Source organism: Onychomys torridus, chromosome 3 (assembly GCF_903995425.1).
Source record: "Onychomys torridus chromosome 3, mOncTor1.1, whole genome shotgun sequence".
NCBI classification, from domain to species: domain Eukaryota; kingdom Metazoa; phylum Chordata; class Mammalia; order Rodentia; family Cricetidae; genus Onychomys; species Onychomys torridus.
In genome coordinates this window covers 91,440,086-91,466,087 of record NC_050445.1, presented here as the reverse complement: position 1 = coordinate 91,466,087, position 26,002 = coordinate 91,440,086, and the positions used below count along the sequence as shown (strand labels likewise).

General features: G+C 43.8%; 1 protein-coding gene across 1 annotated transcript in view; it reads left to right on the top strand.

Annotated features, from left to right (window-relative positions):
• Pdzrn3 (PDZ domain containing ring finger 3) overlaps positions 1 to 26,002 on the top strand; it is a 235,285-nt gene that overhangs the window by 14,482 nt on the left and 194,801 nt on the right. The window contains exons 2-3 of the mRNA XM_036181782.1: positions 1,217 to 1,303; positions 8,362 to 8,469. Coding sequence (XP_036037675.1) covers positions 1,217 to 1,303; positions 8,362 to 8,469 — 195 coding nt within the window. The remainder of the gene's footprint in view (positions 1 to 1,216; positions 1,304 to 8,361; positions 8,470 to 26,002) is intronic.

The following is a 26,002-nucleotide window of genomic DNA, read 5'->3' as shown; positions in this document are numbered from 1 at the left end:
CCCTTCTCTCCCCCTCCTCCCCTTCTCTTCCAAGTTTCCACCATCCCTTGAGCCCTCCCTTCCTTCTCTCTCCATGATTCTCACATAGTAGATTTGAAAATAAACTGTGTTCATTTGATCATGCATTCTTCTTTGTACACTATTTGAGGTTGTCAAAGCACAACCATCTGCCTTGGATTAGTGTGTAACTGTACAGTTTCCATCACTGATTGTTATGAAAGCCAGGCATGTAAGCCATGTAAGATAACTTGTCCAAAGTACCATGTATTTCTAACTTTTCACCCTTCTAAGAGAGCACCGGAAGAAATGGATTTAGTGAACTTCCAGTGTCCAACACAGAAAGCTGTAAACTGTCTGACGAGAAAAAATTTCAAACTGTGTTAGTGAGCTTAATGTGTATGTCACAGAACAAGGAGTAACAGTTTGTGCATGAGATTGCATCTATTTTTACTTTTCTATCACGTGAGAGCGTTAGCTGAGGTGCCTGGCATCTCTGCCCCTTTGGACCGCTGTGTGTCCTGTCCTAGGTGACTTTAGCTTGTTGGATTTAAAGGTGTTGTGATGTCCAGCTCTGCCTCAGCATGTTTTGTGCTGAATGGTTCTACATTTCATGTACATCAGACAGTAATGACTCTGGAAATGAGCCCTCCCCTTTGTAGCTTGACCCGGGGTTTTCTCTTTTCACGCCACATTTTGTATCTGACAATTTCCTCCACGCATCCTCTCCCGGAGTCTCCCAAACAAAGATGGCTATTGACAGGCTATTGCATGTGCTCACATTTCTGAGAGGATTGCCATTTGACCCTCTGGTGACATGACATGAATGCTGTACTTGAGAGGCATAGAGAAACAAACAAGAGAGTGGCCGTCTAGACAGCCAGCATCCAGCGGGCCACTCAAAAGAAGACTGCATCATAGATGAAGGAATCATTGATAATGAATGCTTGGGGGCCTATCCAGACACCTCCAGCATTCTTCTGTGGTCATCCCAGGCTGAGACAGTATCCAGGCATGTCTGCAAGGTCTTAAAAGCAGGGCTGAATTTCAGATTGGGTTCTAGAATTTTCCTTGGCTGAACTTCTCAAGAAATAAAGGTTTATAAAGCAGATAGCTCAGTAGTCCCAAGTTTCCTGGTATACGGGGGGGGGGGGGGGGGGAGCCTACCCTCAATTTCCTGTTTGTAAATCAACATTTCAACTAATTTGTTGTCTTGCAGGGTGAAGAGACCAAAAGCCTGACTCTTGTCTTGCATCGGGACTCTGGCTCCCTGGGATTCAATATTATTGGCGGCAGGCCCTGTGTGGTATGTGAATTGCTAGACTGTCTTTTCCCTTTCTCTATGGTGGCTGGAAGAGAGGTTGAGGTCTGGGGGGTGAGACTGGACACTCACTAGTATTATTCTGCTTGCTTGCTTGCTTTCTTTCTTTCTTTCTTTCTTTCTTTCCTTCCTTCCTTCCTTCCTTCCTTCCTTCCTTCCTTCTTTCTTTCTTTCTTTTGAGCTGAGGATTGAACCCAGGGCCTTGTGTTTGCTAGGCAAGCACTCTACCACTGAGCTAAATCCCCATGTCTGATGTTTCACACTCGGGGCTGTTCTTGTTCATCAGTCTCATGAGCCTGATGTTTCTCACTCTTGTTTGACAGCATTAGCCGAGAGGTAGGTACCTCTCTTTCAAACTGCTGGCCTTTTGGGTTGCCTCACTGACTGTGTAGCAGGAAGGCTGAGTGAAGTTGTGTGCCATGGATGTAGTTAGAAATGGGTGACCAGTTACCTCCCAACTGAGCTGGATCGTGGGCTCCCCATGTGGAAATAACACCTTGAACTCTGTTCTGCTACCTTGGCATGACCCATGGACTAGGTTCCATCCCGTCCCCTTTTCTTATCAGGGCAGCTCTTTGGCCACCCCATCCCTCAACAGTCCCTCCTCTAAAGAAAAGAGACTAAATTCCCCTCTGTCAACCTAGCTTTGAAGAAAATGTCTGCAGGAGGAGTTCTGAGGAATAGCAAGGGATGTTTTTCAGGCTCTTATCATTCAAGGAGAATTAGCTGAGTGTCTGCTGTCGATTTTTCTCTTCTAGCACTGACCATTTCCTTTTTTACCAGCTAAAAATAGCTCAAGAAAACAAGGTTTGCTCATTCAACAAATGCATAGTAAACACAGTTATTTGCTAGGGATGGGTAAGTCCAGTAGAGGCCAAGGAGATTAGAGCTCTGTAGTCACAGAGTGTGATTGCTGGGCGGAGGTTTTGTCGGGCACAAAACAAGTCAGTGTGTGAGCTGTAGACTGGGAAAAGTGTGATGGTAAAGGGACCAGAAGGGCAGAAGCAGAGGTCGTCACTCATAATGGTTGTCAGGAAAGCCTAGAGAGGATGGTCTGCTGAATAACAAAGCAGAAGAAGGGGCCAGCTCTATAGAGATGGATAATAATCCACGAGCCCAGCCCTCCTAGAGCTCACATCTCCATGGAGAGACTGATGTGGTAGGAGAGGACTGCCACCAGAGATGCCCTGAAGGGGGAAGAGTTCTAGAGAAGGACCACTGGACTGAGTTTTGAAAGATGGATGGAACTTTGATCAATCAAAGGAACATTTAGCTTTATAGGCAGGTTCTTGCTGTGAGTCCACTCTAGCCTAGATCATGTGATCTTCTTGCCCCAACCTCCTGAGTGCTGGTTTTCTACTTATGCGCCAATGTGCCCCGGTTCACGATCTATTTTTTATCTCCACACACATGCACACACACACACACACACACACACACACACACACACACACACACACACATTTTTGAAACTATTCGAAGATCACTAAGCTAGCAAACAGTGGATTTGGCAGCGCTTACAAGACCTAGAGGAGGGCCAGGGGTGGGATTTGGGGCAACTAGACATAATCAAATGATTAGAGTTGAGGGATATGCAGAGACGTGATCAAAAGGGGCTGCAGTCAGTGCTGGATCTGGAGTCTGAAATAATGTGGGCAGTGACTTACTGCACCGTGTTTTCACTCAAGGGGAGTGACATGAGATTTATGGTGGAATTCCTGTAGCTTTTAGCCAAAACCACAGTTTCAAAAACAAAGCTTTGTTTTTAAAAACTGACAGCTTTGTCATAAACGATATGTAGTAGATAAAATGATGAACGTCATCTGTCTGAGACAACATTTTAAATGTTGGGTGGGGGCCGCAGACCTTCCCACTTTACCCAACCAGAGGAATGAGCTCATAGATTCCCATCATCTTTGTGGAAATCTTACCAAACTGGAGGGTAGAGCGCCTGAGGCTGGTGCTTTTACGTTTTTTCCTCTTGTAGATGATGATGACCCCAGGCTGTGTGTCCTCAGGTTGTTCTGATCTAGTCTCTGACAGCCGAGCCTCAGTATGTAAGTGTTTGACCTCGGCTAGCAACAAAGAGGGTCTTGAGAATGTGCCAATTTATAAAAGACCTACTTGTAAGGGTGAGGGGCGAGGGGGTTGGGGTATTGGTCAGTGCTAGAGCCCTTGGCCAGCATGAACAGTACCCTAAAGGAAAAGACAAAAACAGTAAGAAAGCATGTAAGCTACTGAGCACGGAGAATAGATGGGATTCCCTTTAATTGCATTTTTGATGAGGGTCCCTCCTCTGCCCACCTTCTGCTGTCAGTTTTAAAACAACCTCTGTAAACTAAGATCCACTTAGCTTACTAGATGTTTCAGAAGCTTCACAGTAGACAGAGCCTGAATTAGGAAGACCTTTTCCCTGCCCCAGGTGGAACCACATCAAAGCCCAGTGTTTACAAAATCTTGGTATGGAGAGGTGCTTCTATGGGTGGTGATTGCTGAGAAACCCAGTATGCTGGGTCCGGGAGGCTCTTTGGCAGGCTCACCCTGGGAAGGATGAAGGGTCATGCCTCCTTCCTGGGAAGACGGTGTCTGCTTTTGAGAGAGAGAGAGAGAGAGAGAGAGAGAGAGAGAGAGAGAGAGAGAGATTCCATTTTCCTTTTAAAAAGTTGATTTAAAAGCAAGCCCAACCTGATTTTGTAGCCTCCCTAAGAGTTCTCTATTGATTTGGTCTTGAATTAATGATATGCATGGGGACCTGAGTAGATGGCTGATCAGCTAAAGCACTTGCTGTGTGAGCATGAAGACTGGGGTTCAACCCCCAGCATCCACATAAAAAGTCAGAGGTTGTAGCCATAACGCTGGAAGATGGAGAGAGACAGGGATTCCAGGTTCTGTCTGTCCAGGACAAACAGCTTGGCTGAAATGACAAGCTCAGGTTCAGTGAGAGACTGTCTCAAAAAAAAAAAATTAGACAGAAAAGAAAATGAGATTTGGAGCTGCTGATGAGCTAGTCTAACGAGTAAAGGTGTTTGCTGCTGAGCCTGGTGACCTGAGTTTGGTCCCTAGGACTCACATGATGGAGAGACCTGAGTCCCACAAGTGGTCCCCTGACCTCCACGTTCACATCCATATAAAATAAAAATGTAACCATGTTTTTAAAATGTGGAAAGCAATAGAGGAAGACAACCAATGACCTCCTCTGGCCTTGTATACACACACACACACACACACACACACACACACACACACACACACACTCTTAACACGTAAGTGCACACAAATATAAACCACACATCCCAAATAGCAGAAACCAGAGGGAAGTTTCATTCCACATGGATGTGTTTACTGTAGTGTTGATTGTACATTTCCTGATTAGCAGAAAAAATTTATCAAAATCTAAATGTAGTCTGAACTTCACTGGGGGGTCTGGCAGATCTCTGAAAAGGCTCAGGAAAAGCTGAGCTGAATTCCAGGCACAGTGGCACATGTCTTTAATCCCAGCACTTGGGAAACAGAGTCAGATGGATCTCTGAGTTTGAGGCCAGCCTGGTCTACATAGTAAGCTTCCAGTCAATCAGAGCTGAGCAACCAGGCAAATACATGATCAGGCCTTGAAGTTGAAAGCAGTGTAAATGGTGAGTGTGTTTCTTAAGGAATTCCTGTGAGCTGCTCCTTTGGGCTGTGAAATAGCCCACTCAGAGACTCTGACATCAGGACTGTCATCTCACAAGGCTATATACAGTGCTGTCAGCCAAACCACATCACTTATTTATCAGTTCCATGTCCCCTAAGAAGTAGGAACTGGTCAGGTGTGTCCTGTCACCTAGGCCTTGGGCAAGTGCATTTTATATCTGGATACTTCTGGGATGAAAGCAACCCTTCTTGGTTTTCTTTGACTCAAGACAATAATACAAATCCCATGGTACATTAGTTCACCTTGATAAATAGATTTGACTTGGAGAATGTTGGGGAGGAGCCAGACAGACTAAGAGAGAAGACAGATACCCAAGGGGAAAATCTGGCTTCAGAAATAGACTCCAACTGGTTTTCTTTCATTTCATTTTTGTGCTTTCTATGTATATGTATTTGTGTGTGTGTGTGTGTGTGTGTGTGTGTGTGTGTGTGTGTGTGCCGCTGTGTGTTTTCAGGAGTTCCAGAGAATTAAACTCGGGTCCTCATGCTTGTAAGGCAAGCTCCTTCCCAAGCTGAAATATCACCCCAGCCTCTTGTTTATATTTTCTGCATCCTGGCCTCACCCTTCACACTGTCCTACACTAATTCTGGTGTTGGGTCTTGCTTGTTCCTATCAGATTTTTGCTTGAACTTTCTTACATCCCTTTATAGTAATTATTTAGACACAGTATAGTGTTTTGCAAAGCAAACCAAAGCCCAATTCCCATCCTGTCTCTTCTCTGGTCATGAAAGGTAAAGTGGGTAAACAAAGGTATGCCCTTTTCTTGCGAGATGTATCCGCATCTCCTCTGTGGGAAATCCAGCTTGCTTATAAACCTTTGGCTGCCCACTGAGACTCTTCAGCTACCTTCATTAGAATGTCATGTGGATGAGATGTTGGACCCTGTTTTTCTCATTGCCTTTGAAGATCTTCTAGCCTCTGTGAACTAATGATGCTTTTCAGCTGTGTGCATTTAGCCTTTCTGAATTCAGGCTTTCCTCTTGTGGGGTAGACGACAGTAGTTCTTGCTGCTGTGGTTATTGTGAGGATTAAGCAATGCAGGTGCCTGCCTGCTGCCTCATAAGTCTTTGGGAAATAGAAACCCTCATGCATCATTGTGCTGGCATTTGTGATGCTCATGTAGGAAGCTGGATTGGGATGCAGGCATAAGGCTGCTAAGAGTGAAAAGATACTTGTAGCTTTTTAGCTGGTGAAGGGTTAATGTGAGCTGAGTGCTGAGATGGTAGGCAGTGATGCCTGGTGAAGAGAACTAACCTCATGCAGCACCCATGCCAATGCTGACCCATCTTCTAAGAAAGCACTGATGGAACTGGGGTGGCACTCAGAGATATGTCTATGACATGCAGGGATGGAGAATGGAAGAACACTTAATGCTCATGTTAACTTGGTGTTTTTGCTTTGTTCTGGCATATATAACAAGAGCGAGAGACCAAGGATCAGACAGAGCAAGTGTGTGTGTGTGTGTGTGTGTGTGTGTGTGTGTGTGTGTGTGTGTGTGTGGTTGGTGTGGAGATAAAGTTAAAGAGAGAGAGATAAAAGGCAGAGAAAAAGATACATGGAAAAATGAAGAGATGCAAGGGGCATAGAAACAGAGATGGAGCCGGGTGGTGGTGGTACACGCCTTTGATCCAGCACTCGGGAGGCAGAGCCAGGCGGATCTCTGTGAGTTCGAGGCCATCCTGGTCTACAGAGCGAGTTCCAGGACAGACTCCAAAGCTACACAGAGAAGAAACCCCGTCTTGAAAAACCAAAAAAAGAAAAACGAAAGAAAGAAAAGAAACAGAGATGGAGAGTAAAGCCAAAAAGGGAGGGAGGGAGGGAGGGAGGAAGGGAGGGAGGGAGGGTTATAGAGAGGGGAGAAGAAGCTGTGGAGTACATTCTCTCAGCCTTAGTTAGTGTTCTTTAGAATTATCTCCCTCCCCCTCCCTCTTTAACTTTCTCTCCTCCCACTCTGTATTCCCCTCTACTCCCTTATCCCCATCTCTCTTTCCTGTTTGAAGAGGAAAATGTTATATTCTTATAGTTGTTTTGGGCCATGGCATTTTTATATACTTACACAGAGAGCATTATTAAAATAGATCTTCTGGCATTGTGGGAAGGAATTGAGCATGGTGCTTTTGGCTTCGAGTTCTCTGGAGTCCTCTGCTTGGTTTTCAAGTCATCTTGTTTTATTGGCCTTTTGGGTAAGATCAAGTATATTATCAGATGCTTTTGTTTGGAAACAGCACATGCATGTGCCATGTCATTTAAAAACCCATCTGTTAATCACTAGAACTTTCTAAACACTTGGAAAGGATTTGTTGCAGTGCTGTGTAGAAAGAAGTTCATGAACAAGCTGGGGCCAGAACGAGCAATAGGATCCTTTTCTAGTTAGGGGAAAGAGGGACTTTGAGAAATGAGCTGAGCACCTTCGTCTTTATTTGTCAGTGCCTCATTTCATAATTAGATTGTTACATAGGGACTCCTGTAGCAATTCTTTGTGTAGGTAACAACTGGGGAGAATGTCTAGTGAAATCTCAGGATTGTCTCTAGAGGGCCAGTCAGCAGTGTTTCTCTCTTGTATAAATTTGACCCAGTGGTTCACATTGCTAAGGGTTCTACCTTAGGTGCCTGTGAGCAAAGATGTTTTGGAATGCTCAATCAGAGGGGTTGTTATCACATGACCTTGTCTGATGGCAGGAGCTGCGAACATGGCCCGTCCTTCCGAAGCTTGTGTCCTGTTCAGTGTGGGGAACAGGGCAGTGCTGGGAAGTGGGGCTTAGTTGCTCCCAAAGCAGGGAAGAAAAGAGGCATGGAGGAAGGGGAAGAGACCAAAGAAGGAAGGAGGGGGGGTGGGGAGAGAAGAAAAGAAGGACTGAAGGATAGAGGAGACAGGAAGGATGGAAAGACGAGGGAGGGAGCAGAGAAAAGAGAGGAGGTAATGGAATAGAAAGTGGGGAGCAAAGGGAAATAAATGGAAACGAGAACGGGCTAACGAGTGGGCCTGGTGTGATCCTGCTTATGTGCGTGAAGAGGCGCAGACTCGTGTTGAGGTAGGTGATGTGTTGACATGTTTTGGACGGAATGCATGCGCTGAAATCGAAGCCTCGCGGAGAAAGAGGATGGCCGCTCAAAGATAGCACACTCCTCCTGTCCTCTCTGACTTTGGCTCCAGTTTGGAATATTTTTACAATACATAATGAGCCAGTTTCAGTTTAAAACAGAAACGAAAGGAAACACACAGCTTTTACCCTTAACTCCACGTCTGACAAGTTGGGGTCGCAGAGTGCAAAGTTTGTTTTTTATTTTTTATTTTTTTTTTCATGCCAGCTTCCATGCCTAGCATTCATGCCTGTGTTTTCTTAACCCAAAGGACAATCAAGATGGATCCTCCAGTGAAGGAATCTTTGTATCCAAAATAGTCGACAGTGGGCCGGCAGCCAAGGAAGGAGGCCTGCAAATTCACGACAGGATTATTGAGGTATGTGAACACTGGCTGGTGTCTGAATAGACCGGGCCTGCCGTCCACCTTTGCCTGGCTCGCAGAGGGTTGTTTAGGGGCTGGGGTTAGGGGTGCCTGGCGTGGGGATGGCTGGGCAGCAGTATGCTTCGCCGGTGGTGGTGGTGGTGTGTAACCTGATAGGGTGTTGATTGCCTTGGTGTGAAGTTTTGTTCAGCAAGGAGAGGCTGGGTTTGGAGGGGGCATGTTCACAATTTGGCTCTTTCCACGGGGACCTACATGTGTTTGCTATGCCTCTGTTCCAGCTCCGCGCAAGACAACCATTGTTGGGTTTGTATGCTAGTTAGAAACAGATGAGCAGGCCCTGGTTGGACGAACTGGGACTCTGCACGTATCGGGTGCGAGTGTGTCGGCCCCAGAGTCATTCTCTTTTCCTCCGTGCTCATAGCACAGTGCAACTTCTAGACAGCCTTTCACACGCCCCTCCTGGCTGCTCGCCTGAGGTCTGTGGTACGACTTGATTGCCTGGAGACATGCAGGTCAGAGTTGATGTTTGGATCCTCTCCCATCACACCCATGTAGCAGGCTTGTAGACTGTCTCTGGTAGATCTCACAGCAGCACTGTACAGTGCTTTGGAGTTAGAGTAGCGCACGGTAGAGTTCTAGGATGCAGAGAGGAAGCCGATTGCCTCTCACCTCATTGCGTGGGCTCTTGTTGCCAAATTTGAAAGACCCAGCTCCCTTTGGGTGCTGCTTTTTTGGATCATTCAGATTTCTTATTTAATGAACATTTCTGGGAACTCAATTGTTCAATCCCCTTTTAGAGAAAAAGTTAATATGAGATTCCAAGGTGACCTGCTAGATGCCACAGGAAGCTCCTCCGTGGCTATGTCTATTGCCATAATCACCAAACCAGAAATACCTGAGGAGTTTGCTGTCTCAGACACCTTTGCACAGCATCTATATTTCCTGGGCCTTTTTGTGTTATGCCATAAGTGAAGTTTACGCCACCTATGGGCATGTGACCACAGGTTTCTCCTGGGGGCGCAAAGTACAGAGAAGATGGAGAGCAGAATTCTCAATGTTTCAGTTTTACGTGAACCAGTTAAGCATTGTGTAGTGTCGTTTCCTTCTGGGTAATTTTATGTCCTCTGGGGAATAAAATTAATTAAAAAAATAGTTGAATTTTCCTGAGTAAACAAAGTGCCTGAGTTAAGGCTGAGAATAAGAGCCATGTGGTTGGTCACTTATGTATTTGGAAGAAGGATACTTGATTTTGTCTCAAGGATGCTATTAATATTGGTACAAATTGAGGCATTTGACCATCAGAAGCTTTCTGAACTTGGAGTTAAACCTTGTGCTTTGGACTTTCCAGCCTAGAGTAGTGGATTTCCCCTAAGAGCAGCTTGCTTGGGCAGCAGAGCTCAAATGCATTACCATAGCTTTTGAAAGCAAATACATTTTCTGAGATTACTGTTCAAAAAGATAAGTACAGCTCATGTTGCCAAGGCATCAGTGGGACAGCCAGTTTCTCCAAGTCCCGGAATTTCATTGCTCTTAAGTTTGGCGAATAAGAAATCTCCAGCTGTGCAGGATTTTCTCTTGGCAGAGGGTGATCTGTGTGTGAAATGTTCAGGATGGTTTCTGGGAAGTCACACTCCCACTTTGGACAGTATGTAAAATATTAATCATTGCCCCAGTGTTGAGACATAAAGAAGGGAGATCCTGGTAGAGAGCCGCCACATACATAACCACAACTGACACAGTGTGCCCTTCTCCACTGAGTTCTAATCCCTCCTGACATGATACAGTGATTCTCATGACTGCAGATATGTTCTCTGGTTCACTTCATCTGTGTCGGGGTTTCTTACCGGGAAACATGAGTTTGATGGTGTGTGTGTGTGTGTGTGTGTGTGTGTGTGTGTGTGTGTGTGTGTTCATGAGAAGAGTTAGGCGTCCTGCTTTCTTACCCTAAATCTCCCATCCCCAAGGCAGTGAGTAAGCTGGTAGCAGAACCTCACTGCCTTGAAACTTTAGTTCTTTCAGGAGGCTGCTGAGAGTGTTAAATCCAGAGAGGTGCAACCTCATCCATTCTGCAGGGTGAGTCTGCATTGTTCCCTGCCTGGAGTCTGTTTCTGAAATCAGAGCAGCGTCCTCAGCCACACACAACCAGATTTGCCCTCTTCTCCCAACACCACCTTTTACAACCATTGAGTTGAAGTGAAATCAATGCTGTCGTGAAGTAAAAAGCCACCAAACTATGTGTGCACACATCCACTTAAACTTGTAAAATGACAGTCGATAGTGTAAAAGAGAGTGGAAGATTATCTGTACTGAGGAGTTGCTATGCAAGCACCCAGGCACAGCAGCTTTAGAAGAGGTGGCCATGTTACTAGAAGCCGTGCATCTGTGTAGATGTGATGTGCCACACCAGCTGCAGGGTATCAGGGCATTGGTTACCATGACTGTGAGGGAACTGCCATCCTCCACGCAGATTTTCATGGTGTTGAATGGGTCACATTCGAGCTGCTCAGGGATAGAGCTGTCAGCTCCCATCTCTTCTCAGACTGCCCGAGTGACAGTCCCCAATGGAACCCTTGCTTTGCGTTGCCAAGGCCTGGTGAAGAAACTGGAGCTGGGTGTGTTGGGCTCCTTGCATTAAATGCCCTCCCAACACGTGTGGCAGGAGCACTTGCTGTGTGCAAGCACCATGTGTCCTCTGTTGGCTGGGGTGTGTATGGATACATTGCCAGTCTCGCTCACATCTGCCTCAGAGACACCGCAGTCTCCTGCCTTGTGCTGTGTTGGCTTCTGATTGTTTTGTTGTTGTTTGTTTGTTTGTTTGTTCGTTTTGTCTTCCCTATTCCTCCACCTCCGAACCTCCGGGGCGTTGTCAACTCCTGACTCTTCCTTGAATTGCTATAAGCTTGCTCTCATTAGGAGGCTACAATACAATTCTCTATATATCTTAGAGTCCTCTCATGAGACCCTAACTTCCCCAATGGTTTCAGTTTTCTGCCTCTGAGCTAGTTTTTTGAGTTGTCTGGTAAAGATAATTTAAGATCCAAACCTTAACATTCCCAAGGTTCTCAGAGGAACAGTACTCTTGTTGTTTCCAGCAGTTGAAAATCTTTAGAAGACTCTTCATAGCGCCCAAAGTGTGGGCTAGCTGATGGAGGCAGGGTCTTCACAACCAGAACACGTTTCTCTGGGATCTAGAGTTTAGACTTAATCAGATTCTACCCAAGTCTGATGTAGTTATGTAAGAAAGGGTAAAAGTGAAAAGTCACATAAGATCAATACCAGTCTCAGAAATGCCTCAGGGGTGTGCCAGACAGGGTACAAGCCATTTTTCTGTAGTCCAGCCAACATTGGGCCACCTCCTTGTTACCCCAGCTGTCACTACCACATGTAGTGTGTTTGGCAAGGTCTCTGAACACCTCCTGTGGCTGAACTATCCACTGAGAGAAAAGCATAAGAAAGCTGCAGAGTGGAGAGCCCCGCCAAGCTCACTTTGAAGCTTTGCTTATGCATTCTCTCCCTCCCTCGCTCCCTCCATTCCTCCCTCCCTCCTTCCCCCCTCTCTCATGTGTTTATGTGTATGTGTATCTATCTATATCTCTAATACATAAAGATTTTTTATATTTTTACATCTATCTTTAGTTAGGTGATAGATAGATGATAGATAGATAGATAGATAGATAGATAGATAGATAGATGATAAATAGATATAGTTATATTTTGAAGCTTTATAAATTGGAGGACTGAGCTCAATCTACTGTTGGTTAGGGCTTGTAACCAGTGGTGATAAAACCCTGTAGCAATTGTGTGGTTGAAACTGCTTTCTGTTCAAGCCATCAAATGTGATTCTGTAGGTGTAGAAAAAGTGCTCTCAGCTCCTCCGTTCCCAGAATTCATAAACACATGTTCATCTCAAGAGTGTTCTGACTTGGAAACCTGAGAGTAGTCAGAAACTCTGGAGCCCTGGAGGGTTTGGTGCAGACCCCTCCTCCTCTGCCTTTGTCTACTCTGCATGTATCAGTCTGTCATTACTAATCAGGTTGGGTTGAAAGCCAAGCAGGGTCTTCCCTCCCCAGCCGGTCTGCTTAGTTTGCAGAGCAAGAATCACCACTGTTTATTTTTATAAGAAAGATGTGTTCTGAGACCAGTGGAAGGGGGCAGCATGGCCTATGAATCAACATGATGGAGTCTTCTTTTTCTCTTTTCTTTAAAGACTGGAGGACAATTTTTTGTTTTATTCGTTTTCCTTGTGTGTTTACTGTAATTTCAGGCTCACAGGCACAAGTGTCTGTGCATTCTTTATCTCAATAGCAGCATCTCTACTGACTTCCTCCTTTGCTGGTTCCATTTGTTCATCTTTGCTTAAGCAGGTATACGGTGCCTCCTCCATGCAACTGACAGAGCCTCAGTCTCATAAATGCATCAGTATTTTTTTATATGTATTTGTGTGTCTGTGAGTGTGTTCATGCATGCATGCACATATGTGCCATAGTGCTTGTGTGGATGCCAGAGAACAACTTTCGGGAGGTGGTTCTCTCCTTCCCCATGCAGGGTTTCTCAGGGATTGAACACAGATTGCTAGGCTCGGTAGCAAGCACCTCTCCCTGCTGAACCATCTTGCAAGCTCTCCCCCCCCCCCCCGCCCTCCCCCAACTACCACCACGGTTTTGTTTTGTTTTTTTTAGAATTAAAATAAATTCTTACATAAATACAAAATGGTAATCTCAACCAGGAAATGAACAATGACACAGCACTGTCACGTCCAGAATTGATTCACATTTTGTTACTACTTTCTACAATGTTCTTTACACAGAGAGAAAATCCCCGTGCTATTCATTACTTTTCTTACTGCTTTGACAAAATATAACCCAAAAGAAACTTCAGGAAGCGCTTGCTTTGGCTTGCTGTGTAAGGTCACGGCATCAGAGTGGGGAAGGCATGGCGGCCACGAGTCACATGGCCTCCAGTCGGGAAACAGATAACTGCTGCCCTCAACTCAGTTTCCCTTTAAGTTCAGGACCCAACCCCAGTCAGAATGGTGCCTCCCACAGGTAGGGTGGCTCTTCCTGCCTCAGCTCATCTCCAGAAGTGCCGAACTGACAGAATTAACCAACACACCTGCCTTGAATGTCATTCAGTTTTTGTATTTCTTGAGTTTTCTTGACCTTAGAATAATTCTTTAATTTTGTCTTCCATACCAAAATAGTTTCTTGCATGATTATCTTCTTTATTTTTACTTTGGGTGAGAATGCTCAAAGTCTGCTCTCACAAACCTGTGTTTTGTTTTATTTTTTTTAATTTAAAATTTTTATTTGGTTTTAATTTTTTTAATTATTAAAAGATCATTTTTTTCATATAATATATTCTGATTATGGGTCTCCCTCCCTCAACTCCTCCCAGGTCCTCCCCACCCAAACAGGCATTTAAGAAAGAAAGGGAGGAAGGAAGGAAGGAAGAAAGGAAGGAAGGAAGAAGGAAGGAAAGAAGGAAAAGGAAGGAAAAGAAAAAAGTGATAAAATAAGATAAAAACAAATTTAAATGGAACAAAAACAAAGAAAAAGTTAACAGAAAAACAAAGAGGTAAAGAAAAAGCACAAGAAACACATATAGACACACACACATTGGCACACACAGAAATCTCCTGAAACCATAAAATCAGAAACCATAATATAAGCAAAGACACGTAGTAAGAAAAAAGAATAAAAAGGAAAAACCTTTTAAATATCACTGAGTTTGTTTTGTGTTAGCCATCTGCTGCTGGGCGTGGGGCCAGGCCTTAAGAGTGGTTTTTGTACCACTCCATCAGAGACTCTATCAGTGAAAACTAAATTTTCATTTGTGAGTGGTTATCGATTAGAAATAAGACTGCTACACAACTCCAGGGAGGCTACCTAGAAAACGGGACCCTAAGAAAGACACAGGGATCACCCAATAACAGAGAAATGGATGAGATCTATATGAACAACCTGGACAACAGTGGGAGAAATGAAGGGCAAGGTTTGAGGGAAGGGAGGCTTGGGGGAGCAGGAGATTCCAGCTGGATCAGGAACAGAAAGGGAGAACAAGGAATAACAGACCATGATAAATGAAGACCACATGAGAACAGGAAGAGGCAGAGTGCTGGACAGGTCCCCTAAAATCCACAGTGATGCATCCTCTGTAGACTGCTGGCAATGGTCAAGAGAAAGCCTGATCTGACCTAGTCTGGTGATCAGATGGCCAAACACCCTGACGGTCATGCTGGAACTCTCATCCAGTGACTGATGGAAGTGGATGCAGAGATCCTCAGCCAGGCCCCAGGTGGAGCTCCATGTGTCCAGTTGTTGAGAAGGAAGAGGGACTGTGGGAGCGTGAATTGTTGAGCCCAGGATTGGAAAAAGCACAGGGACGAAAGGCCAGATGAATGGAAGCACATGAATTGTGAACCAAAGGCTGTGGAGCCCCCAACTGGATCAGGCCCTCTGGATAAGTGAGACAGTTGAGTGGCTTGGACTGTTTGGGAGGCATCCAGGCTGTGGGTCCAGGATCTGTCCTTAGTGCATGAGCTGGCTGTTTGGAACCTGGAGCTTACACAGGGACACTTTGCTCAGCCTGGAAGGAGGGGACTGGACCTGCTTGTATTGAATCCACCAGGTTTAAATGAATCCCCAGGGGAGTCTTGGCCCTGGAGGAGATGGGGATGGAGGGGAGGGGATGGGGGAAAGGTGGGGGTGGGGGCGGGAGGGGGAGGACAGGGGAACCCATGGCTGATGTGTAAAATTAAAACACAAATATAATTTTTTTAAAAAAGGGAAAAAAAGATACACTTCCTACTAACCAAAAAGAAAGAAAGAAAGAAAGAAAGAAAGAAAGAAAGAAAGAAAGAAAGAAAGAAAGAAAGAAAGAAAGAACTTCTAGGTTAAGGATGTAGGTTTGTGTCCATTGCTACTTTTAGCACTGGAACGCCATCAGGCCCAAACCCATGCAGGCCCTGAGCATGCTGCCACAGCCTCTGTGAGTTCAATACGTGCATTGTCCCTGTTATCTTTGGAAGACCTTGTTTTCTTGGTGTTCTCCACAGCTCAGACCAAAATATGTCTAAAGAATACATATGAGATCTTTCATAGGATGTCCCTCACTTTGTCTTTCTCTGTTTCTTATAAACACATGTAGGTCATGCATTTGGGTCAAGAAGCCCACAGAAGAAAATGTGTATCTTTCTTGATCCACTATATAAGGGCCGACATATCCATTTGTCTTTGTATTGGTCATGTTAATTTAAACCACTAGTCTTGGGTCATATGTTTCTTTGTAATTAATAATTATCTCTGTAATATTCTGTAACTTGTCTCTGTACTTAATAAGTATCATGCAGAAAGACCCTCAAAGGCTGTGTACGTATCCTGCCCATTTCCAAGATGTTGTACACTGGTTTTTGCATTCATTAATGGGTTTTGATTGAGTCTGTTGTTACAGATGGTTGACACATAGTGGTTGTCTACAAGTCCCATTCCTAATCTATCTATTAGGTGGTCTTCCACTGTAAGAAGGTGCATTATTTTCTCTATTTAATCTACGCACTTGTCTGTTTCAATGGGATCTCATGCATCTTTACAATTTGGTGGTCACATGGTTGGTTCAGGCCAGATGTAGCTTTTATGAACTTTCAGCTTCTGTTCCTTTGACATGTTCCTGTCATGCATGATCATTTTTCCACCTTAGACTCCTTGCTCCATTTTTGCAATCTGGCATTCACTGAAATTTTGCAACTTGAAAGTCCTATTCACTTGGGAATTATTGGAAACTAAGATATAGGTGCCCATTATGCTAGACTCTCACTATGATTTCCTCTTTAATACTTTTTTATTTTTGATGATGGGAATTGAACCTAGGGTCTTAGAACTCTTAAGGAAATACTCTACTTGTAGGCTTATTTTTTTTAGTTAATTTGACAGTCTGACACATGTATGCAATGCAGTCTGAGGACTTTCACATCTGCCACCTTCCATCTCCCTGCCACCTCTGTCACACACACACACACACACACACACACACACACACCAGCCCATGTCCCACATTCATGTCTTCTCATTTTGTTTTGTGACCCACTGAACTCCACGAGGTTGTCTCTATGCATCGGTTGGGAACTATGTATTGGTTCCTAGTGGGCTCATCAATCTACCATGAAGCTTTTCCCAGAGCCCTATTTTATTTTATTTTATTTTATAATAGGGTACAATTAAGTTGCTGAGACTGGTTTTGAACTTGCACTTCTCCTCCCTTGGCATCCCAGGTAGCTAGGATTACAAGCATATGCTACCAGGTCCAGTGGATAGGAGTTTTCATTGCTTCCAATCATCCTTAGTTGACGGAGTTTTTTAAAAAAAAAAAAAAAAAAGAAAGGTCACTGTGCATGTGTAAACACACAGACACACCAGTTATTCACCCGGTTCTGCTTCTGCACTCATCCATATGCATGGCTTGAAAGCCATGCTGACGTCAATAAGGCTGATCTTAGCTCAAGTCCGTGTGGTTGACTTTATTCTTCTTCCTCTGTATAGATTTTCAGTTCTGGGGTGAGAACTGCTGGAAATAGTGAGCTGTGCACTTTTCTCTTTGAACTAAAGCTCTTGTCTTTCAGTGACGAAAACTGACTGATGAAAAATCCTTAAAATGTTTCTATTCAGAGTTTCATTTTAGAAAAAAAAAAAAAATTCTGTGACCCTAAATGACACTTTTGATTGTATTATTCATTAGAGAAGTGAGAAAGCTGGATATTCCTTATGCAAGAACATATAGCAAGCAAGCATCCTGGCTGAACAGATGCAAACAAAGGTGATCTATTTTTAGATAATGCCAGAAATAAAGTCATGGAGCTATACTGTTCTGCCCCACAGTGACAGATCCCCACTGACCACATTCAACAAGAAAATACGGAAAATTCAATGAGTTAGTCATTTTACAAAGTAAAAAATGAGGTAGGAGAGATGTAAAGCATTTGACATGCTGTGCTAGCACGGGGACCCATGTCCATTCCCTAGAACCCACCAATAAAGCCGGACATAGTGGTGGGCACATACAATTACAGTACTAAGGAGCTGGAGACTGAAGAGTTCTTGGAGCTCATGGGCAGGTAGTCTAGTCTGACATGCAAATAGCTGGCAAAAGAGAGACCTTGCTTCAAAACACAAGCCAGACAAGACAGCTCCTGTGAAAGAATAATACCCAAGGACACACACACACACACACACACACACACACACACACACACACACAAACTACCTGAGTATGGTGGTATCTGCCAGAAATCCAGAGTTCAGGAGACTAAAGCAGATAGGCTGTGAGCTGAAGGATAACTTGGGCTACAGGGCAAGATCCCATGTGCAAGCAAACAGAGTACACAGAACTGACTTGTGCAGCTTAGAAACCTTTATCCCCTGTGTTATCCACATATTCTATTTTGATGAAAGATATACAGTATAACCCAACTCGTGTTCAGATGATTCTCTGCCAGCTGCAAAGCAGGTGTGGTCTAAGGACCAGCTGTTAATATTCCAGCTGTTTCCAGAAGTCAGCTTTGGAACTTCATCTCATACTACACCAGCTTCTGTTGGTGGACAGTGACATCTGTGGATAGGATTACGAGTAGAAGAATCCTGAATTCATGCACGACTGCGTGTGTATGGGTGTGGTGACCATTCAGCAGTGTCGGCCATGGGTGTGAAGAAGAAGGTGGTCTAGTCTCTCTACTGTTTTACAGTCTTTAATGCTGATCCTTGGTTTCTATGATATCGAGAATGGAACACGTACTTACTACCTGTCATGCTGCCTGCACAGGGCAGGGAGATGATACAGGTCAAAAGATTCTTGCTATCCAAAACAAATGAGAATTATTAGTCCAGATTAATATTTTGGTATGGGTTATAAGAATTTATACCAAAGTTAAACGTAGGACTTTTAAAACACGCTTTGGTCTATTTTCCTCTGCATGTTTAAGCAGGAATGTGGTGCTGCTATTGGACTGTGGAGAAAACTCTGGACTATTTTAGAGAGTTACCCTTTCTAGAACCAACATATGACCAGTTAAAATAAACATTCCCCCTTTATTCTGCACTTTCCCTTTAGACAAACAGCATTGCATGGTACCCTTTGAGTATGCACTGAACTCTTAGTTCAAGTCTCTATATTTTAGTAACTATTTATTACTGTTGTTATTATTTTCTTATTATTTTGCTTCTAGATGAATGTCTTTGGAGCATACAGCATTTTATGCCAGCCATGTTAACAAGCATAAGAGGTAAAAATGGTATGTGTGGTATGAAGCAGTTATTCATTTTTAAGACATTTATGAAACTTAGCCTCTGCAAAGGAGACACAGTCTGAGTTAATAAACAGCTTTCCATTGATATACGGAGATTGGGGGGGGGGGTGTAGAAAGCTTAAAATATCCAAGAGCATATTTGTGTTGCTAAATTCTCTGAAGTATTCCTGCTCATATAATACAGAAAGTAGTAAAAGTAAAGAATTGGAGTATTGGAAGTTTCTTTTTAACTTTGTCACAGATAAATGTGGGTGTTTTCACTTGTTTCTGTTCACGTATTTCCTTGTGTGGGTTTTTAACTACTTAGATGGGTTGGTTCAAAGGTGGAGCACTTGGCTACTGTGATGGTTCATCTGCACTGTCCATGTGGTTGGATTTGGTTGGATTTGGAATCACCTGGGAGACACATTTCTCAGTGTGTCTCTGTGAGTTTCCAGAGAGGCTGAACGGAGGAGGGAAGGTCCAACCTGAATCTAGGTGACACTAGCCCACAGGGTTGAGGGAGGACAAGACAGAAGGGGAAGGGGAGAAAGCTGGCTGGGTGCTGGCACTAGCCCTCCTAACCGTCTTCCCGGTCCTCTAAGATGTGAAGAGCTCCAGCCACATGCTCCCACTGACAGGAATTCTGCTGTGCCTTCTCCACTGTGATGGACACTTCCCTCTCAAACTGGGGGCCAAACAAGTTTGTCTCCCCATACACTGTTTCTCTCAGAAGTTTGGTCACTTAGAAAAGTAATGCAGCTAGCATGCACAGGGCCTTCCAAAATAAAAGCTGCATTTTTGCTTGTCAAAACTCAACACACACATTGCATGTGAAGATGGAGGGATGTCCAACTCAGGCTGAAGCCCTGCGTCTGGGTGCCTTGCTGGAGGCTTTTCTCTCCCATCCTGTGCCCATTAATCAGTTTACTTCCTGTGTACAAGTTGTGCTTCCCAGGGAGTTCTGACTCAGTACCTCTTATTAATATCTTAATAAGATTTAATTAGATCCCAAGGCATATTTAAAACTAAGAATAAATCAGAAGTGATTAGTGTCCAATTAAATTTCTCAAGTGAATATTGGATCCAAGAATTAAATCTTAGATAATTTCCTAAGGACAAAAAAAGAAAGGAAGGAAGGAAGGAAGGAAGGAAGGAAGGAAGGAAGGAAGGAAAAGAAAGTATGACAAACCCTTGATGACTATACAGATAAAACACCTTTTACATTTATTCACCTCCTTTGCATATGCTAGCTATGTATTCATCTTCAAGTATGGAGGTTTTGAGAACAGTAACCAGCTTTTAAAAGTGTTGTTGCCTTTTAAATTTATTTGTGTATTTGCATGTGCACGAGCAGGTCACAGCACATGTGTGAAGATCAGAGGACAACTTTGAGTGGTCATTTCTCTCTTTCTGACATGTGGGTCCCAGGCATTGAAACCAGGTCATCAGACTTGGTAGTGTGTGCCTTTACCCACCCTATTAAGTTTTTGGGTTTTGTCTCTGTCTCTGTCTGTCTCTGTCTCTGTCTCTGTCTCTGTCTGTCTCTATCTCTGTCTCTGTCTCTGTTTCTGTCTCTCTCTCTCTCTCTCTCTCTCTCTCTCTCTCTCTCTCTCTCTCTGTGTGTGTGTGTGTGTGTGTGTGTGTGTGTGTGTGTGTGTGTATTGTGCTAGTGGGAGGAAATAAAGCTATGGACATTGGTATTAGATCTGAAGGGCATGTTTGGATGGTCAGACTGAGGAGAAGCCCCTTCAAAGCACTAGCTAGATGTGGTTTTGAAAGCCCAAGCTAAGCAGGATGCGACTGGGGCAGATTGTCTGATGTGGGTAGTGAGGAGGTGATGTTGACAATCAGAGCTGTCCATGGGAATTGCAATTAGGGAGAATTAGAGCACAATAGCAGCTGCCAGCACTGAGCAGAAGTTATGCCACTTTCCCTGGGCACACTGAGCACCCGCCCCAGGATGGTAGCTAACAGCATGATTCTTCTAATGAAGATTAATGATTCCCATGAGTGGTACAGGGATAGGCAGCTGGTATAGAGTTAGTCCACCATGCTGAGTGCCGTTCTGCTCAATGAAGACCTCTGACTTTGATCCTTCCTTTGTCTGTTTTGATAGAGACTGAACTTGGAGAAGGCCAGTCTGCTCTTTTCTCCTGATGGTTGTACACCATGCTGCTTTCTGGCTTCTTCAATTCTCTTCATTCCTATCTTTCATCATCTCTTTTTAAGAGGCAAGAGCTTGAGGGTCTTGGATTTCATAGGCACCCTCTCTCCCTTTAAAAGAAAACTCTTTTAAAAATGCTAAGTGTGTCTTATGATTTACTATTAGAGGAACTTGAGTGAGGCAGGATTTATGTACATGTCACTAATCAAAAGAGAGCAATTTTGTTCTTATCCTAGAACAGTTTTTGCTTGGAAGTGTATGTCTACAAGTATGTTGGCTTCTGAATTCATTAGCCCAATATATCTAACCTGCATTCTCTCAAAATATTATAAAAATATAGAGAGATGATTTATTGCTTTCTCTGGTTGGGACTTGTGTAATTTCCATAACTTATAAGTTGTTAAGGATAACAGCAGAAAAACATTTGTTCCTTTGTAGGATTAGCATTGAGTTCCATGTGATGGGAGGTAGGCCTGGATGGACAAGGTTGGGGATAGCATTGAGTTCCAGGTGATGGGAGGTAGGCCTGGATGGATAAGGTTGGGGATAGCATTGAGTTCCAGGTGATGGGAGGTAGGCCTGGATGGATAAGGTTGGGGATAGCATTGAGTTCCAGGTGATGGGAGGTAGGCCTGGATGGACAAGGTCTCAGCTGTGGGATGTTTACTTGTGAGAGAAGTTCAGTTTACATGCACAGAGGAGGACAGGTGACCTCAGACCCACTGGAAGATTGTTTAGTGGGTAGTGATGAAGAACCATAAACTCTGGAATAGACAAGCTTTTGAAGTAGAATTCTACTCTTTGTTGTCTTTTGGCCTGTATTACCTTCTGTGGCTATCTCTGAACTTGGCCTTCTTCTGTAAAATATGGATAACTTTACTTGCTCCCATGGCTGCTTTAAGAAAGAAAATACTGCATCTGTCTAAAGACTGTAATTTGGGCCCCAGAATAAATGCTAGCCAGGTTTTTTCCTGTAGGTCTTTGAGGCCAGCAGGAGGGGCCTTCCAGCAAGCCGGCACTTTGATGGTGGCTTTTGTGGCACCATTTCATAAACCTGAAATTACAGTCGTGAATAGACTGTTTTAATTTGTTTTACATTTCTTGTTTGAAATCAGTGACCCTCTGAATCTGGATTGAATAAGAGCTGTCACTTCCTCAGGCCATATAAATGATGATAATTGATCAATCAGAAGTAATTCTTAATTTACTTTTTAGTGTGAACAACGCAGTAATTCATCACATATGGGCCAACTTAAGTGTTCTAAAAATAAAGGAAAACAGTTGCGTGTTCAATATCAGCTATTTTTAAAGTGCCAGAGCAGATCAGGTCCTCCCATTATACATGACTCATGAGGAATATTGGTTTTTAATTTTGAGAAGTAGAGCTGGGGCCATGGTCAGCTCTTAGAGCACTTGCCTTGTGAGTCTGAGGACTAGAGTCCAGGTCCCCAGTACCTGTATAAATGCCAGCTGGGTTTGGTGACATGCCTGTAATTCTAGCACTGGGAAAGTAAAGAGAGGATTCCTGGAGCAAGCGGGCCAACGACACTCGCCTGTATTGGTAAATTCTAGGTTCATGGGCGAGACCCTGCTTCAGTAAGAAGCTGGAGAGTGACTGAGACAGACTCCTGATGTCGACCTCAGGCCTCCACTCACTTACACACACCTGCACATGCACATATGGGAACATGCATACCCTCTTGACAATGATGCAATTTGCCAATGTAGAAAATGTGAAAAATACAGGAAAAATGAAAACAGCAATACTTGCTGACATGAAGACTTGCTTTGACAAAAAGGCTTTTGGGTTGATTGTTTCAAAATGGGAATAGTGGCCTGTGGAAAGACTCTGACAGGGCATGGAAATTGCACATGGAACACATCTTTGCCCTGTCTGAAACTCTAGCTGAAATGAAATGGGAGACAATAGGATTAAGTCAGATTTTGCGGCAACAGCCGATTAGGTTCCTTATTCTTCCTGTCACTCTTGGAAATACCTGGACCCCTCAGTGCACAGGTAAGAAAGTTTAATGAGGCAATACTGACGTGCAATGGGGCGTTGGGTGAAATTCGCTGCCATCTGTAAAGTGAAGAAGACAGAGAGTTGAGGGGAAGAAAATCCTTCCTATTTGTATGGAAATCTTGAAGCCTCTGAGTGCTCTTAGTGTCCTTGCTATTAAAACAATTCTTTTGAGAAGTGCATAAAAAGTGCTTCTTCCCCCATTCACTTTAAATCTGTACCAGTGCTACTGAAGCCACTGAGGTGATGAGGGTGATGGGGTCTCTATTCCACTGCCCTTATAGGGTCCCTGGTATTAGCAGATGAATGTCCGTTTCTCCATGGAGCTGTGATAGAGAAACAAGATGCACAAAGGAGATATAGAAATGTAAAATCTGCTAGAATCACAGAGAATCTCACCCGGGTCTTACCATTTCCATTTTGATCACATTCCAAACCTTACCTCAGTAGTTATTTGCCAACCTTAAAATATGCTGTGTTTGAGCAAATAAGATTTTTTTCTTGATTGCTTGGAGTTAGAAAGTTTATTTTAAAAAAGTAGGTATGTCAGGGTGGGGCTGTAGAACAGTGGTAGAGTTCTTGCCTACCAATGCATAAGACCCTAGGTTCAATCCCTGGTACTGGGGTAGGGTGGGTGGGATGTAGGGTGGGTGGGATTTCTGTGACTATGCAAGTGAATCTGTGGTGGAATTTTCATACTTGTATACGTGGGGCTTGTTTGGGTTTTCACACGAGCAGCTTGTGAGGAACTAGATGACCCTGAGATGCTGAACGTGGCATATGCTTAGTAAGTTTTGTTCAAACTATGTCAGAAATGGAAGGAGACTCTTTGGGGCATGCAGTATTGTGTGAAGTGGTGGCAAGGAAGTCTTTGTCTTGACAAGAAGACTTCACTGCCCGTGAACTAATCATGGGGAAGTTGAGCTTAATTTGCCTGACATGTTAAAAACTTGGAAGTGAAATACAAAGGGCCTCAGGTTTACAAGATTTAGTAGCATATATTAGGGATTACACTGTGTCAGAGAGAGGAGAGGAAAGAAGGAAGTTGCTGTCTTTATTGAAATAGTATCTTCCTGTTCTTCCTTTGTTTGATTTGAAAGTTAAATCCATATTAAGTGTTTGATTCTTTTTTTTTTTTTTTTTTTTTTTTTTGGCCACAGTTAAAATATTGAAGGCATTTAGAAACACAAATGTAATGGGTGATATTATAGAACTTAATTAAGATTTAAGGAGAGAAATCTGGCCAGGTATGGTGGCCCATTCAGATGGCAGAGGGGAAAAAGAGTGCCAGCCTGGACTATAAAGTGCAGTTCTGGACAGTGGAGGGAGGGAGAGAAGGGAAGGGGAGAGAGGAAGAGGGAGAGGGATGGAGTCTTCGTCAGTGACAAGCCTTCATTTCATGTCTAGTCAGCTGTTCTCAGTCTGTGAGCATGGTGTGTGAGAAATACATGCTGGAGGGACAGGAATGTAGTACTACACCGTCACTGACCATTACACCAGAGAGACTGTGAAAAGAAAGCTTGGTTCTTCCAGCTCTTCCTCTGTAGACTGGGGTGAGAGTGGGAAGGTGGCTGAGTGAGGGGTGGTTAGTTATCTTCACTGGCTCTTTCCACAAATCAGCAAACTGGAACAAGTCATTCTTCCCATTTCAGGCAGTCATAGACATCCTGCTCAGTTTTGGCTATCTATGTACATCACCTGTTTTGCTAATACTTAACATTTTTCCTGAAGCAACATTCTTTTTACTTAAATTTGTTTTAGAAGGAAATTGAGTCAGTATCTAGGCAGAAAGCTTCTTTTCACGTTCTATAAATAAAAGACAGCAGTAAAAAATAAAACCATAAATACAGATTTCTGAAATACATTGCCTGCTGAGGACTGTGATCCTCAGGCCTTGATTTTTTTTTTTTTTTTGAGAAGTAAATTAATTTTGTGGGGTTAGAAGTGAGGCTGGTGATGGGGAACTTTTGGTGTGAGGACTTCATTCCATGCATCTTCTAGGTGATAGTTCAAGGTGCCAAAACTGCACAGATGGACCAAGGTGTGTACTGGTGGTCTGCTCACTGCCTGAAAAATGTGACAGTTCATCCTTAAAAATGATACCATGAACATGGAGCTTCACATCTGGCTTGCACACTGGATATAAAGCCAGGATGTTTGGAGATGGGCAGAATAAGGACTTGACCATTTTGTCAATCAAACTTCCTGATAGCATACTCCTCAGGCACCTAAGCAATGTGGAGCTGTGTGAATGTCCAGTGCTCCCTGGCTCTGTCTTGGGGGTTGCCACCATGTAGCAGTCTGAGCTGAAAGCTTTGTGTAGCAACTTTGATTTCTCTGGTCAAGGATGAAACTTTTCAAGATGAGGATCCATACAGAAAGGAAGAATACCACTGCTGCCGAAGAGTTCTAGATGCAGGGGGCTGGCTGGAGAGGTGGTTCAATGTTCAAGAGAACTTGCTGCTCTTGCAAAGGACCTGGGTTCTGGGTTCCATTCCCAGCACCCACATTGGGCAGCTCATAATTGCCTGTAACTCCAGTTCCAGGAAGATCTGACACCATCTCCTGGACTCCACTGACCTATTGCACACATACAGATGAGCAGGACGCAGGAAGGGAACTATTGGTGTCATAAACCAGAAGTCAAAAGATTGTATTGTTTCTAAAATTAGACTTACATTAATTTTTTTAAACTTATGTGCTGTGTGGGATGAATATGTGTGATTCATGTTTACTGTGTTTACAGGGCACATACCTCTGCATGCATGTCAGGGGTCCTGCTCCGTCACTTGCCATCTTATTCCCAGAATCTGTAGCTCTGTTGGCAGCTAGGAAATCCCAGAATCCTTTTGTGTACCCCCTCAGTGCTGGGGTTCAAGGCACATGTCACTGTGCCTGGTTTTTTTACATGGGTTCTGGGGCTTTGAACTAGGGTGCTCATGCTCACTCAGCAAATGCTCTTACTGCTGAGTCGTCTTCCGCAGTGCAGTACCGTTTTTTATAGATTAAAAAAAGAAAAGCATCTGTGCTATCTTTAAGCATCCCAGTTACATTTATTGACCATATG